This window comes from Ceratotherium simum, chromosome 5, assembly GCF_057802395.1.
Source record: "Ceratotherium simum simum isolate JZ-2026a chromosome 5, ASM5780239v1, whole genome shotgun sequence".
NCBI classification, from domain to species: domain Eukaryota; kingdom Metazoa; phylum Chordata; class Mammalia; order Perissodactyla; family Rhinocerotidae; genus Ceratotherium; species Ceratotherium simum.
In genome coordinates, this window is record NC_141904.1 from 44,935,111 (window position 1) to 44,954,723 (window position 19,613).

At 37.5% G+C, this 19,613-nt stretch overlaps 1 protein-coding gene across 9 annotated transcripts in view; it reads left to right on the forward strand.

Moving 5' to 3' along the window:
• NKTR (natural killer cell triggering receptor) overlaps positions 1-19,613 on the forward strand; it is a 57,727-nt gene that overhangs the window by 31,852 nt on the left and 6,262 nt on the right. For 6 of the 9 annotated variants that reach the window (XM_087430797.1, XM_087430798.1, XM_014790960.2 and 3 more), the window contains 7 exons: positions 5,112-5,141; positions 5,620-5,765; positions 6,743-6,965; positions 7,426-7,581; positions 12,849-12,936; positions 13,453-13,598; positions 15,121-18,012. In XM_087430797.1, coding sequence (XP_087286923.1) covers positions 5,112-5,141; positions 5,620-5,765; positions 6,743-6,965; positions 7,426-7,581; positions 12,849-12,936; positions 13,453-13,598; positions 15,121-18,012 — 3,681 coding nt within the window. Of the gene's footprint in view, positions 1-2,126; positions 2,155-5,111; positions 5,142-5,619; positions 5,766-6,742; positions 6,966-7,425; positions 7,582-12,848; positions 12,937-13,452; positions 13,599-15,120; positions 18,013-19,613 lie in introns of those variants that run through there. The other 3 variants (XM_087430802.1, XM_087430801.1, XM_014790964.2) reach the window with 2 other exon arrangements.

A 19,613-nucleotide genomic window follows, 5' to 3' on the forward strand; every position in this document is an offset into this window, starting at 1 on the left:
AGTCTGAAAGGTGCTACAAGGAAGCCCTGGGCTCGTCTTGCCTAAACCAGGAGCAGCAGCAGCACTGTTCACCAGCCGCTGTTAGAACGCTGGTGCGGCGGGTACAGTTGTCCCCTTCCGCTCAGCCTGTGCAGGCTTCATCTCACAGCCATGGAGGAGAACGACTGCAGAGCTTTAGAGTACAGTCTCTGTCATTGGCCACTGTTAGTGGTTGGTCGTGATCATTATAAAAATATAACAAGATAATGTAGAAAAGGCAAACTTTGAACTTCAAACAGCAAGTATTTATTACATTTTAACAGTCATAAATAGGACATAAATGGGAGGGAAACCTAAGAAGTTCTAGGATATGTTCTATGTCATTTAATAATCCGACTTGCAGGTGGCTACTCACCTGAATGGGAAACAAGTGCTGATCATTTCACAGTAGCAGAGCAAGGGGAGTTACAGGGGTGGTTTGGTTTTAAGAGATTTATAAAGCTATGTTGACATTTTGGGTAGCAAAGGTAAATTTGGGTAGAAATACTTTTTCCCCCCACATATTCATGAATTTTTGTGAGAAGAAATGCTAGTAAGTGTTAATAACCTGAGAAGTCTAGCTTTTTCCTTTCTTTTTTTGGGTAATACCTTCATATATTAATTTCAAGGTTTTTCATGAACAAAGATGTTCATGAAACTTAACCGTAAGCCAAGTTCTCTGAATATCACATCATCCCTAACATTCAGTCTTAATATTACTTAATGTATATGACACATACATATTAGCAACCTGGAAGGCATTTTATATATAGTAGTGTTTGATGTGTATTGTTAACATTAGTGCTGAATTTTTTAAAGCTCTTCTATTTTGGTGACTTTTGGAACGCATAGCTAGAGCACTGTCATGTGGCTTAGTTTCCATTGCCCTTACAAGCTTTGTCACTGTGTACAATTTGATGCCTCTTCCACGATGGTGTGATATTTTTGGGAGTTGAAGGAAAAATTGCATGTTAAAGGCTACGTTAGACATTAGAAATAGGTTATCTTTATTTTCTTCTCCTGTACTACTTTACATCTAGAGTCACTTTTTTTACAGATTCGTTGAAAACACTACATTATTCGATACATTCTTTTTTGACAGTAATTTGTGTATCAATGCCTTTATAAGAAATTAAAGGTTATTTTAAATATTTCAAGATTTAATATGTCCAAAACTCCTATAAAGAATTTTCTTTATTGTATATAATATAGTTTTTGGTCTGAGTAGTACTAGATATGTTTAAAGTTTAATAGAGTTAAAATTGGTCAAACAGTGTATATTCTTTGAAAAAAAATTTTTTTATAATGGGGAAAATCAGATTAGATAGGAAAAGAAAGTACTATGACCAAGATTTGACAGCATACTCTTATACTTCCATCTTTTTATCCTTTATTCTTTGAGAAGATCCTTAAAATTCTGCTTATGCTGCTTTATTCTTTTAGATTATTATTATCATTTTAAATGACTTAACAACTACAAAAGTGTATGTAATGGAAGTGAACAGCAACTACAGTTTAAACATTTCCTCATTAACTCCTGATAGTGGTCTGTTGTGTTGTGTGACGGAAAAAAGATTTCAAATATAGAAACATGAAAGGTTCTTTATTTGAAGTGAAATAGTAAATGAATTCCCTGAAATTTTGTTTGGTTTGAATTCTCTTAACTCAATTCTGTCCATGGGAATTTTTGCTTTCCACTGGTAACAACTGCTCCTGGGCATTCAGATATATATATTTATGTATGTACTCAGGATATATTATTCCCTTTTTGAGATAGTTGTTAGTTGACTTGGCTAGTTTCTAGAATTTGTGAAGTGAAATGTAATGTTTTGTTAATAGCTATTATTCACACTTGAGTGTTAGAGTATTAAGGATCTGAGCAGGTTCCCACTTTAACCACAGTGCTTTTCTTAAGCATAATTCATCTCTACATACGTATCTTATGTGAAAGAAAATTTAGAGCCCTCCATTTTAAAAAGCTTTCTTGCTTTGCATAAAACTTGAAAATATTTAATTTCAAAGTTATATTGATATTAAAACATAGATTCAGTCTTGTCTTAAAAGTGTATTACAATTTATTTCTTGCCATTTTTGTGTAAAATTTACAGAAAGAGTGTTACACCGTGCGCTCCAAAGGTAATGTCTCATTACTCTAAGGCTCTTTCTTTTTCTTTCTTTGCCTTTATCTCTTTAATCCTATTGTTATATGCATTGAACCATTTTAAGAAAAAAACCCTTTCTGCTTGATCTATGGCAGTCATACGTGTAAAACAAGTGTGTTTTCTTGTCCATGGTTAATCCTGAGAAGTATATTTTAATTTCAGGGCTTGTTTCCACACATCTTTAGGGGGCGGGGGTGGTATACTGTATATAATATAATGGTTTAGATTTCATTTCAGTACAGAACTATTGATTTCTGTGTAAGGCCAAAAGCTTCTTTGATAATGGTATAAAAATGTAGATTGCTTTTTGGAGTAACAGTGACACTTTTCAATTTCTAGGATTTACAAGGTTTAAGTGAACCCTTGTGCATATATTTTTAAAGTAGATTCAGGGGTGGAAGAAACTGGAAAATCGATGTCTAAGTGACAGGAGAACATGGAAATGTGAAAATATTGAAAGCTTTTATAATTTGAAATGTTCTTTGTGATTGTTTCTCCTTTAGGTATGTTTTCATAAGCATGTATAAACTTAAATATTTATGATAGTCTCTGGCTTTCTTAAGGTCTTAACTTACTGAGCATATGTCACCACTGCATGGATCTTGACAACTGTATAGTTTTGAAAGATCCATACCGTTTGTGGGCTGAGATCTCTTTGTCCATTGTAGTAGAATTGAATAGCTGGGACTTCCCTCTGCCCTTTTGTAACCCCTTTTGGCAGTGTCCTCTGTTTATCCATGTCTAGTGTCAGCTGCGTGCCAGTAAGCCTGCTTTACATTGGGATTTCTACTCCTGGAATGTAGGCTGAGGACCCCAGAGGGCTTCTTTTTGTTACGATACTTTCAGTATTCTTCATATGTAGTCTAACGCAATTAAAGTATAAATTTGTATTTCTGCATCCTAAGTTGCAGATGTGAGCAATGGCTTAATTATTTATACCAGTTAGGCACGGCAGGCCAGCTGAAATTTGTCCTTGAAAGAATAGTTTTTTTCTTCATTTGCTTTCTTCACTACTGCAATAAAGGACCAAATTTGTTTGTCTTCAGTTTTCATTTGAATTAAAAATAAAACTTGAATCTATCATGAAGGTAGCTATTCCATCCTCTGATTGAGTCTCAAGTAGTATGTTGCTGCATCACTGCAGTTAGCTAGAATGTTTTAATCTCACCAGTTGCTCCAAAGGTTTGCCATAAGGTGGTTTTTACCGCACTGTTAGCCAAGGTGGCAAATTGAATTGGGCTCTGTGTTTTAGAGAAATCTGTAGGCTTTTCCCCAATACCAGAAGATCAGAGAGTTGTGAGAGAAAGAATCAAGGAAGGAAGAGGAATGTATCTAATCAATAAACCATTCATTGTTTTCTCTGCTACATATTTGAGACTGATCCCTTACATTGTAGAACATTTTTACCTTGAAAAATTTTACCTCTTTACATCTTTCATACAATGGAATCTCTGTGTAGTGTATATGCTAATTTATTCCTATCTTTTATGTGCTTTGGTAAAGTTTTATAATTATGGGAAGCACAGTTCTATCTCAAAGTTTTTGTCCATTGTAGTTTCTGGATGTTAGTTTAATGATTTAAGCATTATCGCCTCACCAGTTTGCTAGATTTTTCTTTCTTTCTTTTGCCTGTTTTTATTCATTTTTACTATTACATTGGCTTAAATTACCACTTCTCAATCTTCTAAGGAAAATTTGAGACTAGTGGTTTTACAACTCAAGATACCCTTTAAAATTCTGGAACTTCTTAAGTTGACATTTTAATTTTTTTAAATTAAATTCTGTAGTGCTTTTACAGAACTGAATATTCTTAATGTAAGTATAAGTGTTACAATTCCTTGTAGAATAATGATTATCATTGATGTGAAAGTTAAAATTGTGTTTTGTTGACTTACATGTCTTCAAATTGCCCTAAAATGAATATAAAAATTGATATGGGAGCTTTTAGTACAATTGACTGCTTTCACATGGCCTGATACCCAGTGACCTTTCTCTCAAATATCTATTTCTCATTCTTAGAAACAAAGATGTTTGTGGTATACACTTCTGAGTTTAGTTATCTGCTTTTGAATTTTTTTCCACTGCAATTCACATAGTGTGAAGATCTGTGAAAATGCTATGGGAGAACCAGCTTGGGTTCAAAATATCTTTAACCACATGTACCCCCTAGGCTTCCCAAGAGTGAGTGACTGCCCAGTTTGTGACTGTAGAAGAAGTTGGTTGGGTGTTTTCTGAGCCCTGGAAATTTAAAGTGTCTATAATGTTATCCATCATTACTTACTTTGCTGTCACAAGTGTTGGCAGATGAAAGGTTTGCTCCCTGTTACGTTTTCAGAGTTGCTGTGAGTGGCAGAGCTTCACCTTAAGTGAAGGAAGAGGGGCTGGAAGTTCTGAAAACAGGACACCTAAGGCCTGTCTCCATCTGCCTGCCTAAAAGATGCAGACTGACTCAGTATGAGAAATAACAAATAGAGGAACTCATATAAGTGTGTGGGCAAGGGTTGATCACACTTTTCTTTCCGTAGGGCAGATGATAGGTGCTTTTTGTTCTTGTTTAATTATCTTGATGAATTTTGAGTTTGTTTTTGTTTTGTTGTTGTTTTGGATTTGAGAGTAACTTTAATTTTAATGTATATTTATGCTGTATATTTCAAACCTATTTCATATGTATACATGTATAGTCTTCATATTGGAGAAATAGAAATGATTTTGTAATTCATTATAATCTTGAGGGGTTTTTTTTAATCAATAAAATGGCTACTCTTGCTGTGTTTTTAAAGTTTTTAAGTTTAGACATATATCATGTTTAACTTTTTCCCCGTTTTATCTTTACCTCTTTGTTCTCTACATGCCGTGCTTTAATCCCTTCTGCTCTGTTTACCTGAACACCTGGTTTCTGCCATCTTCTTTGTGTCGATGTTTATTACACAGTACCACAAAACCTGCTCCACACCTGGATGGGTAAGAGTTACGTTCTTAATACCTTGAGGAGGTGTTTGGGTGGCCAGTCCAAGACAGATTGGACCATGAGTGAACCCTCAAGGGGCGCTCTTGATCTCTGAGTTAATCTCTCATAGCCAAGGGGGCTTTACCTGGGCTTATGGATGGACTTCTCAGCTATGCTCTCTTGAGTGACCCTCTAAGGACAGTTTCTGAGTATCAAGTAAAATCTGATTGTTATCAGACTCTTTACCGTAAAATAAAATAGTTAAGAACCATTGTTTTAAAGGCAGAAACTAAGGCCCAGTTTGAGTAACTGTTTTTTTCATTTTATTAAGCAGATTTCAAGTTCCAATTCCCTTCTAGTGGCTTCATACATCAAACACTTTGCTTTTATTTTCAGGTCTATGGACATGGTCATTTATAACAGTTGTCTTGATTATTGCTTATGGCTTAATTATCATCAAACCAATTCTTTCTTGAATTTGTATTGTGACAGGGTCCATGTTGTCTTTGGACTAGTTATTTCTGGTTTTGAAGTAATTGAACAAATTGAAAATCTGAAAACTGATGCTGCAAGCAGGCCTTATGCAGATGTGCGAGTTATTGACTGTGGGGTGCTTGCCACGAAATCAACAAAAGATGGTAAGAGTTTTTGGGGGTAGAGGGAGCTAGGATACAGCTAACGCATGTGGAAGACTATAACTTAAAGGTACCTTCTGGATTTCAGTAGTGGAAAAAACTCATAGAAGTAGTATAACAATAGCCATCATGCCTCTATATTATACCCTATATCCACACCATCAGCAGTTCTTAGCAAATCTTACCTCTTCTTTTTATTTTCCCTGCTATCAGCATGGTCCAAAGCACCAGTATCCCTTACCTGGATTGTTGCAATAGCCTCAGACTGTTCACTTTGCCTCTGTCCTTGCTCCTCTATAATCTTTTCTCAGCAACAGTAGTGGCCTAACTGGTCTACTTGCTTATACTCTTGGCCCTCTACAGTCTGTCGTTAACAGCAACCAGAGTGATCTTTTCCAAGGGCTTCCTTCTCAGTCAGACAAAGCTAAAGTCTTTACAGTGGTCTATAAGGCAGTCTGGCTGTCTGCTGTTTCTCTGACCTCTTCTCCCTCATTCATTGTCTTCCCAGCCATGTTGACCTTTACTCAGACATGCAAAGTGCAGGAACTCAGAGACTTTGTGCTGACTGTTCCCTCTATCTGGAACACTCTTCATTCAGATATCGACATGACCCCATCCCTTACTTCCTTCAGGTTTCTGCTCAGATGTTATTTTAAATTACCCCCAACTCTCCCTATTCCCTTTACCCTGCTTTTTTGTTTTTTTCTCTTTTAGCTTTATTATTTGTTAAATTATGAAGTTACTTACTTATTTTCTTATCTGACCCAGCTAGAATATAGACTTCATGAGGGCAAGGGCTTTGTTACCTTACAATCTCACCAGCAGGTTGTATTATCAACTTGAAGAAAAGTTTATTTAAATTTCGTTTTTAGTTTGCTATCTGTAAAGCATGTTTTATGATACTCGGTAATCACATTTTTTACTCTGAAAGGTAGGCGTTGAAATCCAGTACTAATATTTTTGTTAATATTTCTTAAAAGTTTTTGAGAAAAAAAGGAAGAAACCAACTCATTCAGAAGACTCGGATTCATCTTCCAATTCCTCTTCCTCGTCTGAATCATCTTCAGAAAGTGAAATTGAACACGAGAGAAGCAGAAGAAGGAAACATAAGAGGAGGCCAAAAGTTAAACATTCTAAAAAGAGACGAAAGGAAGCAAGCAGTTCAGAAGAGCCAAGGAATAAACATATAATGAGCCCAAAGGGGTAAGTGTGAAACACCAGGGTAGTCTTACCTAAAAAACAAAGACACAGTCTGGAATGGGGAAAGGATGTGTAATTCCGTAGACTTAGTGTTATTACCTATTGTTGAAAAAGGAAAGCATTTTTTGGACTTTAAATTGAAATTGGGAAATCTAGGGGTAGCATAGACATATCACATTAAAGATTTATGTGTTTGCAGGTGAAAATAATCCCTGAAACTCTTAAAAGAAAAAAGTTAAGATCATTTGACAATTTTCATATCAGAATTTTCGTACTGCAGCTTTTTCACTGGGTTGATGTTTTGTTCTCTTTGAAAATTGTGAGAAAAAAAAAAACACCTCACTTCTGAGTGAGATTTGTAAGTTATCAGTAGTTTTGCTATTTAATATTAAGTATTATATTATTATTATGAAATGCAAACATTATACATCTTAATTGATGACTTGGTTTGTTCTCTCTTAAGTCACTCTGAGAGGAGTGATACCAATGAAAAACGGGCAGTCGATTCAAATGCTAAAAGGGAAAAGCCTGTGGTTCGCCCAGAAGAGATTCCTCCTGTGCCTGAGAACCGATTTTTACTGAGAAGAGATATGCCTCTTGTCACGGTGGAACCTGAACCGTAAGTAGGATGATTAGCCTGTATATTTTCATTCCTCCTCAGCTCATTGCAGTTCCACACTCATTTGTTGAACATGACCCATAGTCAAAGCACTTTGAAAGGTACTGTGAGAGATGCCAGAATGATGAATGACATGTACCCTACCTTTCAGAATTCACATTCTACTAGTAGGGAAAGGGGATTAGGCAGGTTGGTCAGGGGAGAAGTTCTTATTGGAGATCTTGAAAGATTTTATTACCAATCTTGTTTGCTTGGCTTTTTGTTAGATGTGAGATTTTGGTTGTCAGAGGATTAGTTGAACTTTTTGGATCCAATCAAGTGATAAAATGTGTTCCAATTTGAATAATGCAAAATTAATTACATGGTGTTTGGGAATATAATTTAGTGTCATAAACATATTACTGTTTTTAATGTGCTCAGTGATAATTTCTCTGTATTGGAAAAGCTAATGGGTAGCTTAGATTTGGTCTCAAAAAATAGTATTTAGTGTATTTTGTGTATTAGACTCAAGTTTAGAATTATTAAAAGAAATGTTGTATGAAGAGAAATACCATAATGTGGTTGATGTAATTGATAAGTTCCCTGTGAAGAGTTACACTGAAGGCTGAGAAGTTATGCAGATGTCCCCTGTTCACAATCAGGTCTCTACATAATGTTATCATTTAGTTCATTAAATATTTTTAAAGCCTGGTATTGTCTCATTTAAAAAGCTATTACGAAATGGGATGTATCTTTGAATTAATAGCTTAACATGCTGATGTTTTCATTTTTAAAAATTCTGGCTTGTAAATAAATGTTATTGGGACCCTTCTTTCTTAAAGTATAAGACACCAAGTTCATTGATTAAATCCATTTGGCTTTCAGAAGGTAGGAAACTTGAAAGGTCAATTTCAGTGTCATATGGCAGGGGTCAGCAAACTATGGTCTATGGGCCGAATTTGGCCTATTGCCTGTTTTTTGTACAGCCCATGAGCTAAAAATCGTTTTTATGTTTTTAAATGTTTGTGGAAAAAATCAAAAGACAAAAAATATTTTGTGACATGTGAAAATTATATGAAATTCAAATTTAAGTGTCCATAAACAAAGTCTCTTACTGGAACACAGCCACATCCGTTTGTTTGCTATTTTCTTGGGCTGTGTTTGTCCTACAATAGCAGAATCGAGTAGTCGCAACAGAGTTTGTATGTGGTGCTCCCATTCCTTTACACTGCTGCTTGGTGCACCAAACATCACAGTGATGCCGTTACAACTCGCCAGTATTTCAAGTGCTACATGTGTAACCCATCTACGTGGAAAGGTATTTTCAAAGATGAAATATGTAAAATCTCATTACAGATTAGCATTACCAGATGAATAGTATTAACATCATCTGTTTTGATAGGGAACCATTAACTGTGAGCCCTAATTAAGTGAAATGTTATCCCCACCAAAAAAGAATTCCAGTCCTCATTAGTAGATCGGAATTACAAAAAATGATACTCAGTTATTACATTTTGAATTTCATTGATAAAATATTTTTGAAAATTGGTTTTCTTTCTTGATATATAAGTACCTACATAATAGCCTTAATTTTGTTTTTGGCCTGCAAATCCTAAAATGCTTATTCTTGGACTCTTTACAGAAAAAGTTTGCCAACCTTTGTTATCTGGTATTGTTAAAGTAGTTTATACCACTGTCTTGCGTTTGTGATTGAATACTGCTGATGAGTTTATTTGGTCATCACTCTGCTTTGATCACATAACATCTTTGGAAGTTATTTTGTGCAGAATTATTTTAAATCATAATTGGGTGGTAATGTGTCATACAAAGATAGCAGATAAATTTATTTTATTAGGATCTTTGAGATTTTGATCAGTTGTTGGGAGCTAGAATTAAGTGTGCTTCAAGAACTCGACATATGCAAGGATAAGAAATAGCGACTGCCAGCTATAGTGAGCTTGTCATCTTACTGATTTACCAGCAGTTAAGCTTATTATCACTTATAATTTGCTTAGCAGAGGCTGGGTTCCACACTTGCTCTAGTTCATTTGTTCTCAACCTCAGGTACACTTTAGAATGATTTGGCAGGCTTTTAAAAATGCCAATTTCTGGGCCATACAGCAAATCAAATCAGAATGTTGGAGGTAGGGAGGAGAGGAGGATGACAGCATTAGATCAAAAGGTTCCCTGGTGAACATTAATTCTTGCTGAACACCTGTAGTCAAATTATTTGGTGTTCAGTGCTTTTTTCTTCACGAGGAAAGTGGAATTAACAGCTGTCTATCAAGAGTACCTACTTATCTCATTGTGAGAATCAAGTGATGTCATGAATATGAAATGACTGAAAAAACCTTGTAGTTAAGATTTTCTTATAGTAACTTTGTATATTTATCTGGAGCTAGATTCCTGGAGCCTTAGAAAACCCTATATAATGGTTGTAAGAGGCAAATTTCATTTCTTTGACCTTGGGCAAGATTTTTAATCTTAAAATTCTTTATCTTTAAAATGAATATGAGGGCCGGCCCTGTGGCTTGGTGGTTAAGTGCGCGCACTGCGATGCTGGTGGCCCGGGTTCGGATCCCGGGTGCGCATCGAGGCACCACTTCTCCGTCCATCCTGAGGCCGAGTCCCACATACAGCAGCTAGAAGGATGTGCAGCTATGACATACAACTATCTACTGGGGCTTTGGGGGGAGAAAATAAAATAAATAAAATCTTTAAAAAAAAAAAAAATGAATATGATAATAGTATCTACCTCATAGTGTTGTTATGAAAATTAAATGAGCTAATGCCTTTAAAATGTTTATTAACAACCAGCAATGAACAATCTGAAAAAGAAATTAAGAAAGCAATTTTATTTAAAATAACATCTAAAAGAATAAAATACTTAGGAATAAATTTAATCAAGGAGGCAGAAGACTTGTATGATGAAAACTACAAAATATTGCTGAAAGAAATTAAAGAAGACCTAAATAAATGGAAAGACATTTCATGTTCATGAATTAGAAGACTTAATATTGTTAAGATGTTAGTACTACTCAAAGTGAGCTATGGATTCAGTGCAATCCCTGTCAAATTCCAACAGCGTTTTTGCAGAAATGGAAAAGTCAGTATCCAAATTCATATGGAATTGCAAAGGACCCTGAATAGCCAAAACAATCTTGAAACATAAGGACAAAGTTGGAGAACTCATACTTCCTGATTTTAAAACTTACTACAAAGCTACAGTCATCAAAATAGTGCAGTACTAGCATAAGGACAGACATATAGACCAATGGAATAGAACTGAGAGTCCAGAAATAAACCCAGACATCTATGGCCAGTTGATTTTAGACAAGGGTGCAAAGTCCATTCAGTGGAGAAAGAATAGTCTAGTCTCTTCAATAAATATTGCTGGGACAACTGGATTTCAGCATGCAAAAGAATGAGGCTGGAACTCTACCTCACATCATACAGAAAAATTAACTCAAAATGAGTCAACGACCTAAATATGAGCTAAAACCATAAAACTCTTAGAAGAAAACATATGGGTAAATCTTCATGACCTTGGATTTGACAATGGATTCTTATATTTGACACCAAAAGCACAAGCAACAGCAACAAAAAGACAACTCAAAAAATGGGCAAAGTACTTGAATAGACATTTCTCCGAAGAAGATATACAAATAGCCAATAAGCACATGAAAAGATGCTTATCATTAGTCCTTAGGGAAATGCAAATCAAAACCACAATGAGATACCACTTCTCACCTACTAGGATAGCACTAATTTAAAACAAAAAACAAACTAGTGTTAGCAAGGATATGGAGAAATTGGAATCCTCATGCACTGCTGGTAGGAGTCGAAAATGATGCAGCCACTCTGGAAAACAGTTCGGTAGTTCCTCAAAAAGCTAAACGTAGATTTACCATGTAACCCAGCAATTCCACTCCTAGGTATATATCCAAAAGAACTGAAAATAGAGGCTCAGCGACCTGCCCGGTGGCACAGCAGTTAAGTGCGCACACTCCGCTTCCGCTGCCGAGGGTTTGCAGTTTCGGATCCCGGGTGCACACTGATGCACCGCTTGTCAAGCCATGTTGTGGCAGCGTCCCATATAAAGTAGAGGAAGATGGGCACAGATGTTAGCTCAGGGCTAATCTTCCTCACAAAAACAAAAAAGAAAAGAAAATAGAGGCTCAAACAGATAATTGTAAGCCAGTGTTCTTTGCAAAATTATTCACAATAGCAAAAAGGTGGAAACAACCCAAGTATCTACCAACAGATGAATAGATAAACAAAATATGGTGTATACATATAATGGAATGTTAGCCATAAGTTAGAGGTTACCAGAAGCTGAGGGAATGCGGGAGTAATGGAGAGATGTTGCTTAATGGGTAGAGTTTTGGTCTGGGGTGATGAAAAAGTTTTGGAAGGATTGTAGTGATGGTTGCACAACATTGTGAATATAATTAATGCCACTGAATTGTACACTTAAAAATGGTTTAAATGGCCAATTTTATGTTACATATATTTTACCCAATTAAAAAAGTATGTTAAGAATTCTTAAGGTAATGCCTGACAGGTAGTAAGTACTCAATAAAAGCTAGCCATTATGTTAATAATAACAGATACAAAACAAACTGAGGTATGAAAAGACTTGTCATGCATGGAGGACTGTAGGTGCCACAAAAACTATACTATTAGAATTACCCATAAGATAAGGCAGCAGATTCAGAGCATTGAAGGAGGGGCAGCTTATAGTAGAGTGGGGGAGATGAACTATTAAAAATATATAAAATAAAATTAAAAACTATTAAAAATACAATTAAGCATCAGAGTCAGGAATACCCCAGGATTCCCTTAGAACGTCACTGTTTGGACAAGAGACATCTGAAAAAGGGTTTTGTTTAAAAGTAGTAAAAAGTGCTTAAAAAGCTAGATACTAGTATTGTGTGTTTCTCCCCAGTTGGGTTACTTTTGTTTTTTTAAGTTTTGGCATTTAAAGTGTTGCTTAGAAAATTAGGTTATATGGAATTTTAAAATTTTCAATCTTCGGGGGCCGGCCCCGTGGCTTGGCGGTTGAGTGCGTGCTCTCCGCTGCCGGCGGCCCGGGTTCGGATCCCGGGTGCGCACCGAGGCACCGCTCCTCCGGCCATGCTGGGGCCGCGTCCCACATGCAGCAACTGGAAGGATGTGCAGCTATGGCAGACGGCTATGTACTGGGGCTTTGGGGGAAAAATAAATAAATAAAATCTTTAAAAAAAAAAAAATAAAAAAAAAATAAAATTTTCAATCTTCTTTTCCAGGAAGATTCCTGATGTTACACCCATCGTAAGTGATCAGAAACCATCTCTATCGAAGTCTGGACGGAAGATTAAAGGAAGGGGCACAATTGTATGTGTGTTAAAACTTTCATTTTTCAAATTACTTATCTAAGCAGTAAAATGTTTTTACCTATAGGCAAAATCCTAGCTTTAATTTTAGGTATAATCCAAATCTGTTCAGGGAGCTAGTTGTATTCTCCGTAGTTACGAGAAGGTACTGCTGTTAGATCAGAGTTTACTATTGTGTTTGAATGGGTGAAGTATGAAATGAACATGTGAAACAGTCATTGAGTATGTTGAGAAATCTTAGTGTGTTGAATAATCTAGGCTCATGAATGTAGCCATGAGGACTTCAAAGTGGAAATCTCATGTGTGATTACAGGTGAATCTCAGCTTTTCCCATTTTTTTTTATAAAGTCTCTTATGTTTGACATAACTTCATACTATCCTTTTGGTACTTCAGTCATTACTGCCTTTGAATGGGCTCTGAGATTGGGTCTTATACCTAACTCTGTGCTATAGCAGACTGTAATTGAGAGGTATTTTAAAAATAGTTATTCATATATTCTTATCTTTGTCTTTAAAGCGCTATCACACACCTCCAAGATCCAGACCCTGTTCTGAGTCGGATGACGATGACAGCAGTGAAACTCCTCCTCACTGGAAAGAGGAAATGCAGAGGTTGAGAGCATATAGACCACCCAGTGGGGAAAAATGGAGCAAAGGAGATAAGTAAGAGCTTCGAGTATAAGCACAATCCTGTGTCTGCTATATTTTAAGTGTTAGGGGGATAGAGACTTACTTTTGGACTTTTCATTAAAGATTTACATTTAAAATTAGACTGTGACCAAAGAGAATACATTTGAGAATACTTGGCGAAAGTAGTGCTATTAACTAAGAGGGCTGATTGGCTTTGGGGTGCTTTTAAATCAAAATTCTATTTTCCCTAAAGAGACTATAAACCTACTAAAGCTCTTAAAGATTTCTTGTTCAATTTTAGAAATAATGACTTAAAAATTATATAGCAGATTCTTTCCTAGTCAGGTCTCTTAGTCACTGATGAATGAATTGGTAGATAGGAAAATCTGTGCCCAGGGTGTGCATTATTAACTTCTGGCGCAGGGACTGTTGCTTCTTCAGAAGTGTACCCATCCCTTACTCTCAGTGACACCCCACAGTGGAATATCTATTTTAGAAATGGGGCTGGCCCCAGAATAGCTAGTGAAAAATAGACCAATGGGGACCTTGTATAATTTTTCATGGTAGAATTCTCTTTTTCTCTGTGGGCATTCAGCAGAAGGTTTGAAATTAGAATAGGAAGGAAAAGGTATGCATCTGCTATGTAGAAGTGGTTTAGACACAGTGGTACTGAGAACTCTCAAGTTTGAGCGCTGACATTACCACTGAGATTGTGAAGCCTGCATCTATTTTCATGTACTCTTTCCTCAATTTCTATAGTAAGTAGTTTAACTAGTAGTTTAGGGGAAAGTCTTGATCTTCTCTGTGAGGCTGAGATAAAACAAGAGTCATGCTAGCTTCTTAAGAAAAAGAGGCTTTGGGCCGGCCCTGTGGCTTGGTGGTTAAGTGCGCGCGCTGCGATGCTGGTGGCCCGGGTTCGGATCCCGGGTGCGCATCGAGGCACCACTTCTCCGTTCATCCTGAGGCCGAGTCCCGCATACAGCAACTAGAAGGATGTGCAGCTACGACATACAACTATCCACTGGGGCTTTGGGGGGAAAAAATAAAATAAATAAAATCTTTAAAAAAAAAAAAAAGAAAAGAAAAAGAGGCTTCTCTTAAAGTTGAGGCAGCTGTCCTGTGTCTGCAGAGAATGAACAAAATTGTTTGGGAACTTGATTGGGAACAATCAAAAGTTGTTCCTGGAGGCATAGGGTTATGAGTGGATCACAGCCAGGAACTTGGTATGTCAGCAGTGCTCTGGTGATTAGTTGGTTTGGTTTTTCAAAACTGTCTTCCTATCAAATTTGAAATTCTTTGCTTTGCTTTGTAAAAACTCCTTTTGTAAGTGAATAGTAGTTGTCAGTATGTCTCTCTGAAATTAGAAGGTCGAGACCAGTCCTCTCACTCTTTGGTTTATCCTTCCTACATGTGCTAAAGTGTTGATGGAGTCAGTACTTCTTGATAAGTAGGTTTTTGTCAATGCATTTGTATTGACAACAAATGTGTTTTAATTTTAAAGCATAGAAAACATGCTTAGTAAATAACTGCATGCATATTATGTCCTTTTCTGTAGGTTAAGTGACCCCTGTTCAAGCCGATGGGATGAAAGAAGCTTGTCCCAGAGATCCAGATCATGGTCCTATAATGGATATTATTCAGATCTTAGTACAGCAAGACACTCTGATGGTCACCATAAAAAACGCAGAAAAGAGAAAAAGGTTAAGCATAAAAAGAAAGCTAAAAAGCAGAAACATTGCAGAAGACACAAACAGACTAAGAAGAGAAGGATTATTGTACCATCTGACATAGAATTCTCAAAATCTTCCACCCGACGAATGAAATCTTCTTGTGATAGAGAAAGGAGATCTCATTCTTCCTCGGTATCATCTCATCATTCATCAAAGAGGGACTGGTCTAAATCTGATAAGGATGAACAGAGCTCTTCAACCCATTCCAGCAGAGACTCATACAGATCAAAATCTCACTCACAGTCTTACTCTAGAGGAAGCTCAAGATCAAGAACTCCATCAAAATCCTCATCACATTCTCGAAGTAGATCAAAGTCCAGATCTAGTTCCAAGTTGGGGCACCAAAGGACAGCATCAAAATCACCAAGAAAAACTGCCTCTCAGTTAAGTGAAAATAAACCAGTTAAAACAGAACCTTTAAGAGCAACAGTGCCACAAAATGAAAACGTTGTAGTACAACCAGTGGTAGCAGAAAATATTCCTGTAATACCACTGAGTGACAGTCCCCCTCCTTCAAGGTGGAAGCCCGGACAGAAGCCCTGGAAGCCCTCTTATGAGCGAATTCAGGAAATGAAAGCTAAAACAACTCATTTGCTGCCCATCCAAAGCACTTATAGTTTAGCAAATATTAAAGAGACTGGTAGTTCATCATCCTACCATAAAAGAGAAAAAAATTCAGAAAGTGATCGGAGTGCTTATTCAAAATACAGTGATAGAAGTTCAGAAAGTTCACCAAGGTCAAGGAGCAGATCTTCTAGGAGTAGGTCTTATTCTAGATCATACACAAGGTCACGAAGTCTAGCTAGTTCACATTCAAGGTCCAGGTCTCCCTCATCCAGATCTCATTCACGAAATAAATATAGCGATCATTCACAGTGTAGTAGATCATCTTCATACTCTTCTCTTAGCAGTGATGATGCAAGACAAGCCAAGAGAAAATTTAGATCCAATGGGAAAAACAATAACGCTTCAAATAAAAGATACAGCAGCAGCTCTGAAAAGACACTTCGCAATAAATATGTCAAAGGCAGAAACAAGTCTTCATGTCAGAGAAAGTATAGCGAAAGCAGATCATCTTTAGATTATTCTTCAGACAGTGAACAGTCAAGTGTTCAGGTTACACAGTCAGCCCAGGAAAAAGAGAAGCAAGTCCAAATGGAAATGAATAATAAACAAGAGAAAAACAGAGATGAAGAGAAATCCAAGCCTGAATGGGAATGCCCTCGTTCAAAAAAAAGAACTTTGAAAGAAAATCTTTCTGAACACTTTAGAAATGGCAGTAAGCCCAAAAAGAAGAATTATGCTGGGAGTAAATGGGACTCGGAGTCAAATTCTGAACGAGATGTAACTAAAAGCAGTAAAAATAATTCCCGGCCATCTTCTGATAAGGAGGAAGGTGAGGCCACATCAGATTCTGAATCTGAGTGTGGTGAAATTCACATCAAAGCCAAACCCACAGCAAAATCTTCAGTGAATACTTCACTGCCTGATGGTCATGGGGCTTGGAAATCAAGCAAACAGCGGTCATCAACCTCTGATTCTGAGGGGTCCTATTCCAATTCAGAGAACACTAGAGGAAAGCCACGGAAGCACAAACATGGGTCAAAGGAAAATCTTAAAAGGGAACACACTAAAAAAGTGAAAGAGAAATTGAAAGGAAAAAAAGACAAAAAGCACAAGGCTCCAAAACGAAAACAGGCATTTCACTGGCAGCCTCCACTCGAATTTGGTGAAGATGAGGAGGAGGAAATTAATGAAAAGCAAGTTACTCAGGAAGCAAAAGAGAAAAAACAAGTTTCTGAAAACAGTGAAACCATAAAAGAAAATATTCCCAAAACGGAGAAGTCTTGTGAAGATGGCAACCTTTCGGGTAAACGTAATACAGTAACACTTCCATCAGATATTGATCAGCCTACTAAAGATGACAGTAAACTCGGCATTTCTCCCACAGCTTTAAATACTGAGGAAAATGTACCCAGTTCTCCCCAAAACATTCAGCATATTGAAGAAAGTGTCCCAAGCGGAGTGGAGGACGTGCTTCAAACAGATGATAACATGGAGATTTGCACACCTGATAGGAGTTCCCCAGCAAAGGTAGAGGGGGCCTCCCCTCTAGGAAATTCAAGGCTTGACACCCTGGATATAAACGTTCTAAAGCAGGATATATCAACAGAGCATCCTGAAGCAGAGGTCGTAAAACAGGAAAGCAGCATGTCGGAAAGCAAAATGATGGGTGAAGTGGGGAAACAGGACAGTCCCTCTGCTAGCTTGGCCAGTGCTGTAGAAAGCACTGTTGTGAAGAGGGAGGTGGCTGAGAAGAGCCAGATCAGCCTCATGGATAATAAATGGAAGCCCCTGCAAGGTGTGGGGAACCTGGCAGCACCGACTGCTGTCACATCCAGTGCTGTGGAAGTTAAGGCATTGAGTAGTGTGCCTGAAATGAAACCACAAGGCTTGAGAATAGAAATTAAAAGCAAAAATAAAGTTCGGCCTGGGTCTCTCTTTGATGAAGTAAGAAAGACAGCACGCTTAAACCGGAGGCCACGAAATCAGGAGAGTTCAAGTGATGAGCAGACACCTAGTCGAGATGGTAATAGCCAGTCCAGGAGTCAAAGTAGATCTCGAAGTAAATCTGAAACCAAATCAAGACACAGAACAAGGTCTGTCTCCTACAGTCACTCAAGAAGTCGTTCACGAAGTTCCACGTCATCTTATCGGTAAGCAACCTGTAAGCAACCTCTCTCTCCTTTTTTTCATTCAAGGAGAGTCTGTTACTGTTTAGCTTGGAAGAACATCAGAATTAGGGAGAAGATCATTATTTCCAAATATCTGGAAGAGAATAAAGAGAAGGCTTGGTGCTGTGTGATTCAGAGAGCAGATTGAGGACATAGGGAGTGGCGATTTCAGGGGAAGGAATTTGAGTTCAGTGTAAAAAACTTGCTATCAGTTAAGGTGCTCTGGCAGTAGAAATGAGTTGCCATGATAGGTGACAAGCTCATCTTTAAAGTTGTGAGGCTGCTCTCTCCCCTGTCAGTGATGCCTTAGAAGAGAATCTTGAATTTACAGAATATATAGCATGTAGAGATCGTTAATCTAACCCTCCATTTTACACAAGTGGAAGGTGAGGGCCAGAGAGGCAGAGTTACCTGCCCAAGACATGCATCTAGTTGATCTTTTTTCAAGGGGGGAAATGGTAAAAAACAGTCATCTTTAGATTTTTTTTTTTTGGTTCAGGTTGCATCTGACTTTTGTCATCAGCATAGACTGGATAGTGCAGAGAGTGAGAATTTTTAAAAACTAAAAGAATTGGTGATAGTGATATGAATTTAATAAGTAATTTGTATTCTTTTCTTTTCCTTGTAAATATTTCATGGTTTTACCTCAGTCTCTTAATTACTCATGTCTCTTATTATATTGTGCTTGATTTTCATCACTTGAACTTAAAATACAGTAAGAATCTTTGACTGTTTTTTCCCTTCTAGTTATTTATCAGTCTTTTTCTTCCCTTAACCAGATTTGTTTAAAAATAAGAACCAACACTTGCCATCTGTAATAACTGTCTCCCGTTTACTCCTCAGTTACTTGCAGTCTGTCTTCTGTGCCTTCCCTCCCCCATCTCACTACACTGACTAAGGTTTTCAGGGACTTCCACAGGGCCAGTGCCAGGGCTTGTTTTCACTCCTTCTGGAGGCCCTCTGCCAGCTCTCCTCATCCCTCTCAGACCATTCCATACTTGTGTTGTGGGATCCTCCTCCTCCTGCCCTGACTCCCAATAGGCCCAGAGAGCTGGTGAGTCTTGGCCTTTTCTCTCCAAGTTCATATTCCCACATGCACTTGCCTGTTGAGCTACTCTGGCCTCCTGTCTGCTCATCATCTGCCTTACCATTTACACTCAGACAGCTCTGAGCTGTTGGTGATGCTGGCCACTCATTTACTTTCCTACCACTGCCTTTGGAGTGCGTGGTATTTCGTTTTGTAAATGCAGACAGGCATAGAAAGGCTAAGAAATTTGCTCTAAGTTAGGCAGCTCATGGGTAGTAAGCTGAGATAGCTAAACTTGCTCTCTCTGCTTTGTTTATCCGCCTGGGCCTGGCTTCCCTACTAGGCTGCGAACTCATTGAATTCAGGGACTGTTTCCTACTCATCTTTCAGTCACCTCACAGAGTCTGCTCTATAATTGTTTGTTGAGTAAATGATTAGAATCTTATTAGAACATAATGTACTCATTCTCTTGCAGATAAACTGGAAGCTGATCATGTCTTCCAAAACATAAGTACATGCTGAATAAAACCTATGAAGATATTACATAAGTAGCCTA